Raw genomic sequence first — 14,697 nt, 5'->3', positions numbered from 1 at the left:
AGCTGGGTCTTGGGGTGCATGCCCAGGAGTGGTGTAGCTGGGTCTTGAGGTAGAACTATTCCCAGTTTTCTGAGAGACTGCCAACTTGATTTCCAGAGTAGTTGTCAAGTTTACACTCCCACCAGCAATGGGGGAGTGTTCCCCTTGCTCCCCGTCCTGGCCAGCATGAGCTGTTGCTTAAGTTTTTGATCTTAGCCATTCTGATGGATGTAAGATGGAACCTCAGGGTCACTTTGAGTTACATTTCCCTGATGACTAGCAATGCTTCAGTGCTTCTCTGCCATTCAAGATGCCTCTATTGAGAACTCTCTGTTTAGCTCTGTACCCCATTTTTAATCAGGTTATTTGGTTTGTAGGTGTCTAACCTTTTGAGTTCTTTATATCTTTTGGATATTAGCCCTCTGTCGATGTTCGGTTGGTGAAGATCTTTTCCAAATCGTGTGTGTGTGTGTGTGTGTGTGTGTGTGTGTGTGTGTGTGTCTAAGATGAAGGTTGGGAATATGCACATGTCTTGGTCAGTGTTCTATTGCTGTGAAGAGACACCATGAACACAACAACTCTTATAAAAGAAAGCATTTAATTGGGGCTGGCTCACGGGTTCAGAGGTTCAGTCCATTATCATCATGACAGGAAACACGGCAGCATGCAGGCAGACATGGTGCTGGAGAAGGAGCTGAGAGTTCTACATCTTGATCTGCAGGCAGCAGGAAGTGACTGTGTTTCACACTGGGGTATGAGACCTCCAAGCCCACCCCCACAGCAACACACTTCCTCAAACAAGATCACACCCACTCCAACAAGGCCGCACCCTGTGGGCCATTCATTCAAACACATGAGTTTAAGAGATCCATTCCAATTCGAACCACCACAGCATGTTAATGAAAACTCAGATTCATATAAATCATCAGATTCATATAAATTGTAGCAATTAAAAGTGATTGTCAGAGAAGGAGTGCCCCTGAAATTTTTAAAAACGAATTATCCCTTATATACCAGAAATTGGTCTTATTGAGTTTGATCATGAAAATATGAACTATAGGTGATTTAGGACCATGGTGTTCTGCAGCTTCCCCGTGAATTGATGCACTGAAGGGACCATCTCAGTTTTAAAAATCATATATTTAAGGCCATGGCCAGGGCTTCGGAGAAGTCTCAGTGGGTTAAAGCACCTGCCATGCATGTGAGTGCCTGAGTTTGAATCTCGAGACCCACATGAAGTCAGGAGCATATTATTTGGACCTAGGCTTTTTGGGGAGGTGGGAAGGGCTAGAAACTGGGGAATCCCTGGAAACTTGTGGGACAGCCAGCCTGGCACAGGAAGCAGTGAAGAGGAGACACTGTCCCAGACAAGATAGATGGTGAAGACTGACACCCAGTGTCCCTGACTTCCATATGTACACTGCATAGCTGCATGGGATGACTGCACACACATGCACACACATGCACGTGAGTGCACACACATGCATGTGCTTGCACACGCATTACACACACACACACCATGACCATAACTGATATTGATGTTAACTGCTATAAAAGAATTCCGACATTCATCCGATTTTAACTAACTATATGCTAACCATAGAATTGTAAAATTCGCACAAAGAAATCACTTCACTTCTGCCTACAAAAGGCCAGTAATATTTTGTCAGAAACCAGCTCCAACATGACAGGTAAACTGAGGTAGGGTGACTGTGACCGATCCCTTGCACAATTCCCGAAAGCGCGCCTTTCTACATTCCTTACCATTTTCTACGTCAGATCCACTAAAAGCCATCTCAACTTTACCAGCAATCTGCATCTCCAGATTCTTTCTAAGCGTGGTGGTTGAATCATTAATCTGCTCTAGCAACAGTGCTTTGAAAAAGATCAGTCACGATTTTGGGAAGTATCCAGTGAGGGGCTGGAAACCACATAGAGTTTTCATACCTCTCGTAGATTAGGAGGGATGGAAGGGCAACAAACAGAGCAAAGCTCCAGAGTAGCATGGTGTCCTTGGGACCTGCAGTCCTGGGGACTCTGCTGTCAGAGGCACACCATCGTGGGTGTGATACCCCATGGACTGCAGTCCCTGAGGTCTAAAGCTGTTTGCTGTTCCTCTTGCAATATTTTATCCCCCCAACAATACTCTATTCACATTCTGATAGATTTCCCTTTGGTTTTTCCTAACCACGATGTTTTGGTTTTGTTCTCCCTAACTGATCTGATTTGACTGCGTCCTGAGAGAGTTGAATCTGTGCACATTTAAGCCCTTCCTGCGGTTCATAGGAAAAGGACTCATTTATATTCTTCACCCAGTCTCATTCTGAGAGGAAGTCAGCTTCTCCTCACTGCTGAATGTGGCTGTCTTCCTATCTAATCCTCCAGAAAGGACAAAGGACATGAGTTTCTGCAGCTGAGGTGATGTGGGTAGGGCTGGTGATTCTGCCGGGCTTGCTCCTGGGTTCCAGTTCTTCTGTCTTCGTCTGGCTCAGAAGAGTCTTCAGTGATCACTTCAGTTTCCCTTTTCAGGATCATGCAGTAGTTTTTAGTTAGAGAACTAGTTTCGGGACCACATTAATCCTCTCACCAGGAAGTTCTCCTGGTTTTCTCTGTAGTCTCTGAAACTCAATGCCTTTTGCTCCACTGCCCTTTGCTCCCCCTCTCCTTAAAGCTCCTAACTGTGCTCCCCAGTGTGACTCTCCCACTGCATTCTGCTGTGTGTGTGTGTTGTGCTCCCCAGTGTGACTCTCCCACTGCATTCTGGTGTGTGTGTGTGCTGGTGCTGGGGACTGAGCCCAGGTCGCTGTGCCCTCCAGGCAAGCTCCCCACTCTACAAGCTTCATCCACAGGCTTTCCTCCGCTGGTTTCTTGTATCTCTGCCTCTCTTCCAGACCAGCCTATCTTCATGCCCCACGTCTCCTGCCTCCTCTTCCCCAGAGCACCTTAAGCATATGTAGCATAAAATTTACAAAGAGCTTACCCAAGAAACTACTTGGAGCAGTTAAGCCGCACCTATGAGTGAGCACTCTCACTCCATTCATCATAGCATCTCTTGGAGGGTTTTATGAAAACCCGGCCACATACCAACAAGAAGGCCAGAGTGTTTACAAGAACCACCCCTAATACTCACAGGTCACTTAGACGCACTTCCTTGTATCCTGCCTTCTCAGCTATAGACTTCATATATGTACATATGTGTGACAGCCAGCTCAGTCAGTCCACAGGGTGTCAAGCGCAAGAGTGAGAATTGAAAAGAAAAACACAATTAGACAAACATTATAACATGACTCCGGCCAGTGCGGAGGCTGAAGCAGCTTTATCTCTTCCAGGCCAGCTTTTACACTGTTCTAGGTACTTGCAGAGAATAGGGTCAGTTCTTAGATCAAAGACAAAGTAATCAAGGCAATGAACAAAGAGATCACACCAGGTAGTAATCAAACAAAGCAGTAAACAAAGTCCTCCAGTCACCGGGCCTGGGGGCTCATCAGGATTACCAAGACAAAAGGGAAGTCACTCATTCCTTGGCTGTGTTTACCTTGATCCTTACATTAGCCCAAATGTGAATACTCTTATCTGAGCCTACTTCCTCCTCCAGAGCCCAGTGACAAGTACTCGCCCAATTTCTATAAGGGCACCAAAGGCTGTCCACATATGTGTCCATATATTATGTATTTTATATGTTCATATGTAACATCTAGACCAGGTTTTAATATTTGTAAATATTGTTTCATACGGCCCATTTGAAACCATAGCTGAACTTTGGTTCCTCAGTGACTCCGGCCTCCGATGAAGACAGTTCACAGTTATTTGTGTATCCTCTATGCTCTTCTTCTGGTTTGTGATTTATAATGCTTTAATTAATTGAGCAATGAATAATTAGACATGTCACCCACAAAGCTCCTGGGCTGCTCCCTTCTCTTCTTTCTGCTCTAATAAAGCTCAAACACAATAGATCCTCCTGAAAGAGAAGCCAAGTATTAACTCAGAAGGTAGTATTATGATATGACTGTACACATTTGTGATGTATGTTCATATGTATGTATGTTCAAAGCTGGCTGGGAAGAAGACTTGGGGACTACAGGGCGAAAAGGTACGTAAGTAAGTGTGCCTTGTCTAAAGCCATCTGGGCTGATGTGTGTGACAAGGCAGACTTACTTGTGTCCTGTATCATGTAAGAAACGTGCTTTACATGTTGTCCCTCTGACAGGGACGCAGCCAGACAGGCGCTCTTCAGCTTCTTCACAGCGACTCAGGCCCTGCTCTCCTCCCCACTCCCTGCTCTAGGCTCATTCTTGGGGATACTTTAATGATAAATTAAAGGGACTGTCGGGCATTGCAGATCTGATGCTGCCATAATGAGATTTTTAAAATATTTAACAGTTACCAACTAGGATGGTATATGCCACGTGTCTACTGTTATTCTAATTAATGTGTTAGTGGGGTGGATACATATATGTGTGATATGTGCATGTGGTGTGTGTGGGGGGTGCACCTGTACTTGTGCACACACATGTCTAGATTGGCTGTTCCGTTAGCTCTTGAACCCCCCCTCCCCATCTCAGCCCCTCAATGCTAGGGTAATAAGGACACGCTGTTGTGTTGGGATGGCAGCTCCCGTCCGGATAGACCACACAAGTCCAAAGCAGTTCCATATGGCAGAGGTTTTATTAGAAAAGAACAGAGACAAAGAGGAGAGAGAGACAGACAAGGAAAATAGGGTCGAAGTTGGGGAATAGTTTCCCTTTTATTGAGGCTGTGATGTAGGCGGTTCCCAGGTGAGTGTGAGGAGTGGGCTTCAAGAAGGTATGCAGAGTTGTCATGACCACAGATGTCACCTGTGTGACATTCCTGAGTTTGGAGCCAGTTTGCCAAGCTGGCTCTGGATACCAACACACACAGCCATACCCAGGTTTGCACATGGGCTCTGGGGACTCAAACCCAGGTCCACCTCATGCTTGTGAAGCAAAAGTTCTTTCCCACAGAGACTGTGTGCATTGAGACTGTCTTTCAGTATATTTTAAATATTCATTTTCTGCCTTGGGCTCTACTTTATGCCTTTAATAAAAAAAATCTGTATTTTCAATGAGACATATCATCTATAATTTAAACTAAGTTCTGAAAAAAAAGTTTGTGCCAAAGGTTCATATGGAATATCGTTTTAGAATTCAAGCCTCCTGAAGACACCGCAGCCGAAGCAGAACCACAAAAGGGATCCAAAGAGACCCTGGAATCCGAAGACCAACAGAAAGGTTAGACAGGACACGCACCTGCCTTCCTAACGGCTCACAGTCACAGTCTGCTTATTTCCGTTTAGGCTCTGTGCCAGCCAGTATGAATTTTGTTTATTTATGTCAAACCATTTAAAAGTGTACAGTTTACAACCCTGCTTCATCTGATTGTATTTCACACTTTGCATCAATAGTTAAAGTTTCCATATAAAGTTCACTCATCAGCCACATGATCTTAGTTCTCCCAATAGGCAATTAATCATCTAATTGCGTATATGATATAATTAGAATATGAATTTATAATTATATATACATATATTATATCAATGTTCAGAATACTACATTTTCTTCACTGAATGTTTTTTTTAAAAAAAAAAACAAAAAAACATGATACAGTATAGACCCTTTTGGTAGTCTGACTGGAGAGACTCTTCTCAGAGCCTTTTTTCTCTCTTTTAACTTCTGTTTGAAAGTCGTGTTGCCGGAGTTTCCAGAAGATGGCTACCCCAACGTTCCTGAAATGGAAGCACTGAAGGAAGTGATGAACAATTACATAATATTGTGGAAACAACTGGAGCAGATGATTTCCGACAGTTTAGTTCCAATATTAACAGTGGATATTTCCAACAAAACGCCCAAGGACCTCCTTCAGCGCGTAATTGAAACTATGGAAAGTAAGACCAGCATCACTGACTGCAGTAACAAGTGGGCCCTGGCCCAAAAACGTTCTAGAACTTTAAGCCTGCTCTAATGGCTTCTTAAGTGAAAATTCAGGACATCTAAGGGTAATATATAAAAAGTCCCAACCTGTTGTAAGTAGTGCATAGAGCGGCCATGGGCACACTAACACTAATCAAGCTGACTGACTGTCATAGAGAGAACCTATAGAGGCCTTCTGTCTCACAGCAAAACCAAGAGATAATGACCATAATTAACTTTCCTATCTCAACTATTATACTAATAACTTGTTATTATTTTAAAAATGTTTTCCTGTAAAATACCAACAGGGCCTTTTAAGTATAGTGCCTGGGAATTAAACGCAGAAGATTATGAAGAAGAAGCAGAGGACTATCAGGCTGAAACAGACATCGATGAGGAGCAGGAGGAAGAGGAAGAGGAAGAAGAAGAGGTATGGGTGAGTTGAGGTACTGCTCAGTCTCACAAGAATTCGCTGAGAAACACGTGTGTCCAGAGTGGTAATTACCTGTGTGGGACGCCCCCAGCAGGTACACAAATAGGGGACGTCTTTAACTCTTTTCTCTCTATAGTTTGTTTTTGTGTTTGTGTTTTTCAAGCACTGAGATTAAGCCTAGGGTCTTATGTATACAAGGGCTCACCTGGATCCCCGCCCCCAGCGTCATAAACGAAAATTTCCTCCTTTGCCTGAGTTTCCCATGACTCTTTAAAATGCCAGGGCTACTTAATATGGGGGGGGGGAACACCCAGGAAAACATAAAAGAGAAATCTTTGTATGTTTTCTTTTCTACAGAAAAAAAGTGATTATTAATACTATAAATATTTTGTAAATATAAGCAGGTATGTGCAAGGCAGCATGGGCACATCTGGAAGGCTGGTCACGTGATAATAATGAACAGTGCTCAACAGGATCAACCCACATTCAGACACCTGTCTCTGTCACTGGCGCTAGAAATATGATAAACATTATCACTTGATAATAGCCAGATTAGGCATATGTAAATAATAAAGCAGGGAACTGTTCTTTCAATATGAGTTTTTACAAATAAAAGTATAATTTACTAAGTTAAACAAGTCAAATAAACAGGCACTTGGAATTGACTTACTATTGCCTAATTTAAGTACAGAGACGTAGGAGTAGGTGAGCACGCAGCAGCAAATGATAATAGTGGTTTTTGTCAGGAGCTCACAGTGCTTTCTCACCAAGGAGCTGATGTGAGCGTGGCCAAGGGATGTGAGGCTTGCCCACTCCTAGTCAGTGTCTCCTCATCTGAAGTTTTCCGCAATGTTTTTGGGTATTATTCTGTGTTCCCTCTGGTCTGCAATGGCGTTGCCCCTCCTGTGTATCTGCAGGCAATTCTTGAGCTGTCTATAATATTGAAAACTTGTGTTCTTATATCTGGCCATCTTTAATACTCCAGTACAAAAATCTCACCAGTCACAAAGGACGGGGTAAGGTGCTGGGCAAGGGCGTGGCTTCAGAGATGGGGAATAGTTAGATATAAGTGGGCTTTGCTCCAACTACCCTAACAGCAAGAGCCCAAAGCATTAAACTACCCAGACAACTCAACTGTGTCTAAGGACAAGCTCAAAAGTATCGATGGTGTTCCAATGTCAACTTTGGCATTGACTCAAGGATTGCCAAATCTGCTTTAAAAAACATATGATTCGCAATGAAAAGGGAAAAAAAATCAACAACTCAAACTATTATAGAACTGACAAACACATCAGCACTGTATGACGAGGACGTTGAAAATGCTGTTGTTATTACAGCGTCCTGTAAATTCGAAGCAGGAAGCAAAGATAGAGACAGTGTGACAGACACACGGCGTGAGCCCTATGGTTTGAAAAGGAGAAAATGCAAAGTGAAATAGGCATTGGGTAGAATGATGGTCGTCTGGACACTGCAGATGAAGGAACTGGAAGACGTGAAGTATCTAATAGGAAGCAAAAGAGGAGTTAGGAAAAACAGTGAGAGGAAAAGGGTGGGCCTGAGGGGAATTTCAACAGCCTGCTCTGTGCATACTCTTAATACTCGGAACCCTGGGGAACTCTCAGGTCTTAATTAGCATTCTATTGCTGTGAAGAGACACCATGACCAAGGCAACGCTTTCAAAGACACATGAGGAAAACAGCACCAAGTATGTCGTATTCATGTTGCAAATAACTTGTTAGAAGAGGCAGGAGAAGAAGGCGTGCCACTTTAGCAAGAACAATGATCTGGGTGATGGCCTGTTGCTCACGTTGCTCACGGAAACCTGGGCAAGCCAAAAGAGGGCGGGGCAACAGCTTGCAAGTGCTGAAGAGGAAGAGATAGACGTAGAGTTGTATGCCTAGTAACACTTTCTCTTTAAAACTGAAAGCAACGGGACTAAAACACCAACCAAAGAGTACACATGGCAGGACTCATGGCTCCAGCCAGATATGTATATAGCAGAGGATGACCTTGTCAGGCAGGGCTGTGGAGGCTGGATGACCCAGGGTAGGGGAATGCTAGGGTGCTGGGGGAGGAGTAGGTGGGTGGGTAGGGGAGCTCCCTCATAGAGGAAGGGGCAGGCGGGAGGGGATAGGGGTTTGTGGAGTGGAAACTAAGAAAATGGATAACATTTGAAATGTAAATAAATAAAATAACCAATAAAAAATAAAAAATCTGAATACAAATTAAAGTTTTTCAGACATACAGAAGCTGGAAGAAAGAAAAATCTCGTAAATGTTTCCAAATGTTTGTGGAAGAAATAAAAATGGCTCTACATGAACAGAAACCGAAGGGGAGGGAAATTTTCCAACTCATCCTATGAGATTTATATGCCTTTCTGTTAAAACACTCCGAAGGAAAGAGAATAGTTGACCTACAAACTCTTAAGAACAGTTTAACAACATTTCAAAAAACGTATCAAAAGAATAATATATCATCATATCCAAGCAGAGTTCGTCCCAGAAAGTCTTGCTTTAACATCTGGACAGCACGCAACATAACTCATCGTACTGTGGGGTTGGAGACACGTGACTTTCTCAATTGACATCAAAGCACCATTTGGCAAAACCCATAGTCTATTACTAATTATAGAAACAAAAGGTGTGCGCTTACAAACGCTTCAATTGTTTCAATTGGTCCAAAGGGGCACCTGGGTCCAGCTGAGGAGTTGCTCACTGACGGCTGTTGGCCACTGGGGGGAGTGAGGGAAGTGGGGAACAACAGTTTTCCTTAAGGATATGGTTTCCGGTAGACTGACTGGGCTCCAGAGAGCCCAGCACTCCTGTGTACACGGGCAATGCTAATTGGAATCAATGGGTCATTAAAAAAAAAGACATCAAATTAGGAGAGGGATTGGTCCAGTGTGAGGGGAAGAATTCAGAGCCAAGATGATTGAAATATATATTGTATGCATATATGACATTCTCAAAGACGAAATTTAAAATATATCTAAAAACCAAAAGGAACTTTCTCATCTTGATAAAAGATACCTACAAAAAAAACACTCATAAGTACTAGCCAGCACACTTTAAAAGCTCAATGCTTTTCCCTCCAAATCAGCACAAAGTAAAAAATGTCCCCACTCCACTCCTGATAGTTGGCCCCACCCCTCACCTAGACACACAGTAGAGCTGAGCTTGCAGGCAGGGGAGTGGGTGAGCTGGCTCCAGGGAGTGAGCACAGGAGAGCCACCCGGCCCTAGTCTGCCATGGGGTGGCTTGGACAAAGGAGAGATGTCTTCTCCCCCCTCCCTGCTGCTGCCCATCCGTGGCTGCAGCACTAGGGAGAGCAATCCTACCCTTACCTGGGCAGCACAGTAGAGCTGGGCCTGGTGGCCAGATGCACGTGAGCCAGCCCCGAGGACATGAGCAGGAGGGCTGGCCCTGCCCCTTGCAGGTTGTGGCATTGGGTGAACTCACCTTGGTGGCAGGAAAGATGGCAGACTAACCAACTCAGCCACCTCCCAGGCCCAGCCATATCCAGGGCTTTGAGTTGGCCCTCCCTAACAGCTACCGCATCTATGATCTGCTGGAATGTGTGAGAGGGCCAGTCCTGGAGAGCCAAAACTGCAGAGCCTCCACGACACAGGGTAGCAACAGGATATCTGAGGAGAGTCCTAGTAAAGATCCAGTAATGATAGTGTAAAGAAGCCAGAGGCTTCAAACCAGACCAATGACTCGTTGCAAATAAACGTGTGGACAAAAGGGTATACTGCCAAGATTGTTTTTAAGTCTATCTTACTTTCCTTTCTTTGGAGGGGTTGCAAGGGTGGAGGGCAGAGATGAAGGGACATGAGTGGGACTGGAGCACATGCTATGAACTTCACAAAGAATAAACATTTAAAGAAGAAATTAGAAAGAATGTTCCCTCTTGCCTCTGCGGTTCCTCTTGGTCTGATTTGCTGGTTTCGATCTGTCACCTTGTTGGATATAAATCCACATAGCTATGCCCCTGAAGCCCAGTAGCAAGGCCACAGTCCATCAGAATACAATGTGCTTTGAGTCTGTCGGGAACGCTGCCCTTCACCAGCTACCTGAGTGTCCACCACACACCAGACAGCCCTGCTCTCCAGTGGACGGCTGGGGATGTGCGAGCTACTGCTCCAGCAATTCTAAATGTAGTTTAAAATTATGCGAAGCTACGGCTGCCCACTTTCATGCTGTGTTAGCCAGAGACCAGACCACGCTCAACCTGACTGGTCAACCTGACTGCCCAGTTTTGCAGCTGGACCGAAAAGTGCTGCAGCTCCTCCTTTTGTGGATAAAAGCAATGCTGAGAATAATTTGCAAAGTATCCCGTTTCTAGTTTCCAAGCTGCTGCATCTGTGCTTAAATGTGTCCCTAGCTTTTATGTATGCAGAGCTATTTACCTCACTGAGTCTGAGGGTGCTCGAAGGAACAGGTTAAAATGTGTCCCCACTGGTGGGAGGAAAACAACGGAATTTTCACTATCGAATAATATTTCTAGGGTGAAGAAAAAATTAAAGAAAAGAGGAGACACTTGGGAGATACCAAACACTTCTGCCCGGTGGTTCTCAAAGAAAACTTTGTCCTACAACCGGGCAACATGGACAATGCTGTTAAATACCGAGAAAAGATATACTACTTTTCAAGCACTGAGGCGAAGGAGAAGTTTTTGGAGCATCCTGAGGACTATGTGTCCCAGAACGAACCATTAAAGGTGAAAACACTATCGATAAAGATGCTTATAGCCTATAGCTGGGTAGAAGAGAGGTAGACAGGGTTCCAGTTCCCAGGGCTGGAGTCTGAGGCAGGACCATGAGAAAGGAGAGAAAAAGGTAGAGAGAGAAGACGCCATGGGGTAGGTGAGTCATAAAAATACGGTCATGAGGGTTGGCCAATCGTTGTTAAGAGCAGCCCGGATGCAGCATGTAAGTCATAACTCAGGGTTATTAACCGAGAAGTAGACACTAATAGCTTACAGGGTAGATATGTGCCCAGCTCTAGTGTTTTAAAGGCATATTACAAATATATAAGTTTTGTGTCTTTTATCTGGGAACTAGATGATCAAAGATGGGGCAGAAATGCCCAATTGAGATGAAATATTTACTACAACAACTAGAGAAGCCAAAACTGATAATTATTTTTATGTCAGATTGCATGCAAAAAGCTGTTTATTTTTAAGCTTAGATATTATTGCTATGTTTTTGTTTGTTTGTTGTTGGCTATTAGTGAGATCAGAGACTTCACCATAACACACACTGATGAGAGAGTGCAGGAAATCACTCAATTTGGATCACATAGGTTTCTAGACTGCACATCAGTTTTCCTCCTGAATATTAAGGATGGTCCTCTCTTGTGTGTTAGCATCTAGTATTGCTAGGCTGAGAATCATTCTTTTATAGATAACTCTGTCTCTCCTTTTCTTTTTTTAAAAAAAATCTGGAGACAAATAATTTCTTTTCATTCTTGGTGTTCTTAAATGTGCCGTAACCCTGAGTCTTTCTAATGTGTCGTACTTGGTACACAGTGCATAAAAGGATTTCCATGCGCAGCTTGGGACAGATAACAGCAGACTAGACGGTTCCACGAGGGGAGGTTTATTAAGAGAGTGGGAGAGCGGGAGGAGAGAGAGAAGAGTAGAGCAGGTAGAGGCTGGCCATGACCACGTGGAGAGAAGGGGAAGGGAAGGGGGGAGGACAACCTTCAGGTGCTGGGTCGAGGAGCCAAGAGAGAGAGGAGGGGCCAAGCAGCCCCTTTTATAGTGGGCAGGGTTACCTGCCTGTTGCCAGGTAACTGTGGGGAGGAGCGTACCTGGCTGTTGCCAGGTGACTGTGGAGGTGGAGTTTAACAGATTACTAACAATGCATACTTACCATGAAGGTCCCCAGATTCTAATGTGTCGTACTTGGTACACAGCGCATACTTACCATGAAGGTCCCCAGAATTTTGGCGCTTCATAGTGTTTTCTATATGTCGTGTTGTTGTTGTTGTTGCTGCTATTCTTTGAGACAAGGTCTCCTGTCTCCCAAGATGGCCTTTGAATTTTCTATGTAGCCAAAGAGGTCCACCACAATCCAAGTGTTGGACTCACCAGCATGCACCATCACAGTGAGGAGTTTTTGTTCTAGTCATTGAACCCAGGCTATCATGCACGTTAAGCAAGCACTCTGTCAGCTGAGCTACATCGCAGGCCACCTCTGTGTCTCTGAACTCTCAGAATTTCCAACACAGAAACAAATGGGTTATGAAGCTATTTTCCCTCTCACTCATTAGTACCTCCTGTTCCCCTGAGGCCCAGACTACCCAAGCACAGTGCCACTGTCCCCTTGTCGATGTCCTTCACTGGTTTTACAGTCATTTCCCCACACTCACTGCTGTCACCATTGTCCCTGACCACCTCACATTACAGGGCATGATCACATGACACTGGGAAAACAGGCTTCTGGCTTCTTCAGCTTCAGTGTGGACACCAGTGTGGAATTAGTGACAACATCTTTGAAGTTCCACTCCGAATGGACTTTTTCTTTGGTAGAGAGATTCTTTTTACTCACACTGAGAGTCTTTCTGTTTTTCTCTCATAGTGAGAGTCTAACATGTTCTATTAACATGTTAATAAGGAAGTTATCACTTGCTTTTTTTTAAAGTAAAGCTACTTTTCATTAAATTCCTTTTGGTATACACGGTAGGATAACGTGAAAGCCATTCTCACCCCTAAAAGCTATTTTTGGTACAGTGAATTATGTTCACTGGTAGCCTGATGCCTAAATATAATTGAATTTGCAGAGTAAAACTTGGTGTCTGTGGGAGGCTGGAGAGATGGGGGACAGTTGGAACCACAGACTGCTCTGGCAGAGGACCTGAGTTTGGTTCGCATCTTGGGTGACTCACAGCCACCTATAATTCCAGCTGCAGAGCTTCCAAATCCTCTTCAGAACTGCTCAGCTACCCACACGTACACACACTCAAACCCCTGAACATAGACTCTTAAAACAGAAGAAGAATTCCTGAGGCTAGAGAGAGAGGTCATTCAGTTAAGAGCACTTGTTGCTCTTTTGGAGAATTGGGTTCAATTCTCAACCTGGTGACTCACAACCGGCTGCTAACTCCATGACATCTGTTGCCCTCTTCTGACCTCCGCGGGCACGAGGCATTCACACGCAGGTAAAACACTCAGACACATAAAATAAGATTTAAAAATTACTTAAGTCTTCTCTTCCTCCTTCTTTTTTTTTGTTTTTGTTTTTGTTTTGTTTTGTGCTCTTGTGGTGTGAGGGAGAGATTATTTGGTTTCTGATTGTTTTGTTTGAGACAAGGTCTCCATACGCAGCTCTGGCCTCCGAATGCCTGAGCACTGTGAACTGGGTCTGAACCAAGCTAATTACTCAAGGCTTCTTCTCCTTTGCCCCCTGCTCCCACCCCCTGTGCCAGGCTCCTCCACTAAGGATTTGTCTTATGGGTCCTCATGGCTCTGGCAAAACTGTGTGTGCAAGAAAGCTGGCAGAAAATTTTGGCATTTTTCACATTCAGTTTGATGAATTTCTCCAAGAAAAAATGCTGCTCAAGGCTGAAAGGAAATTTGGACCTGAGTTTGAGGACGATTCCGAGGAGGAGCAATTGGCAAAGCAAGAACTGGAAGAGCTTGCAGCTCAGGCAAACGTGAAGATTGAAGAAGATACCACGAAGAAGCAGGTAAGAAAGAGCTACAGTGAGCCTGGAAGCCCCGCTTGCCCAAGGACAGATAACTTCCTGGAACGCTGGGGGTTGTCCTTCCTGTGAGATCTTCACTTCAGTAAACAGGGATAGTTGGCCCAATGGCACAGAATATGCCTGACCAGGATGTACAGGCTCAGTAATCGAGCAAGAGGTACATAGGCAGGAAGTACAAGGGGGTGTGTGCTTGCCCCCATTGAACAAAGACAGGAAGTACAGTAGCCATGAGGATTTTGCCTCCGTGAGCATCTGAATAACCTAGTTGAGGAATCCTAGGTATGGACCCAGCCCGGGTCCATCTTCCTGACCAACATTAAGTGATGCTTGCTTTTAATTATACAATTGTTGAAGGGATCCTGGCCATCATGGCTCTGGCTGGCCTTGCCCTTCTCCCCAATCCCTCTGCCTTGCTAAAAATCATTAGATTACATTCCTAAAGCTAGCCCCGAGAGTTTATTCCTTTATTTGGCCACTTCCTCCTACCAAGGTCCAGCTATTAAAGGATTGAAGTCCAGCAATCAAAAATAGTTCCATTACAGAACCTGGAAAATGGCTGCGCGGCTAGGAGAACTTTTTGCTCCTAACAGTGTAGGTGGTCTAAGTATCTACGCGGTGACTCACAACCTTCTATAACTTCACTCCCATC

General features: G+C 44.4%; 1 protein-coding gene across 1 annotated transcript in view; it reads left to right on the top strand.

Annotated features, from left to right (window-relative positions):
• Ak9 (adenylate kinase 9) overlaps nucleotides 1–14,697 on the top strand; it is a 118,184-nt gene that overhangs the window by 60,444 nt on the left and 43,043 nt on the right. The window contains exons 20-23 of the mRNA XM_028769052.1: nucleotides 5,681–5,881; nucleotides 6,215–6,336; nucleotides 10,846–11,058; nucleotides 13,770–14,030. Coding sequence (XP_028624885.1) covers nucleotides 5,681–5,881; nucleotides 6,215–6,336; nucleotides 10,846–11,058; nucleotides 13,770–14,030 — 797 coding nt within the window. The remainder of the gene's footprint in view (nucleotides 1–5,680; nucleotides 5,882–6,214; nucleotides 6,337–10,845; nucleotides 11,059–13,769; nucleotides 14,031–14,697) is intronic.

Source organism: Grammomys surdaster, unplaced genomic scaffold (genome assembly GCF_004785775.1).
Source record: "Grammomys surdaster isolate TR1022 unplaced genomic scaffold, NIH_TR_1.0 190, whole genome shotgun sequence".
Taxonomy (NCBI): domain Eukaryota; kingdom Metazoa; phylum Chordata; class Mammalia; order Rodentia; family Muridae; genus Grammomys; species Grammomys surdaster.
This window is presented reverse-complemented; position numbering and strand designations above follow the sequence as displayed.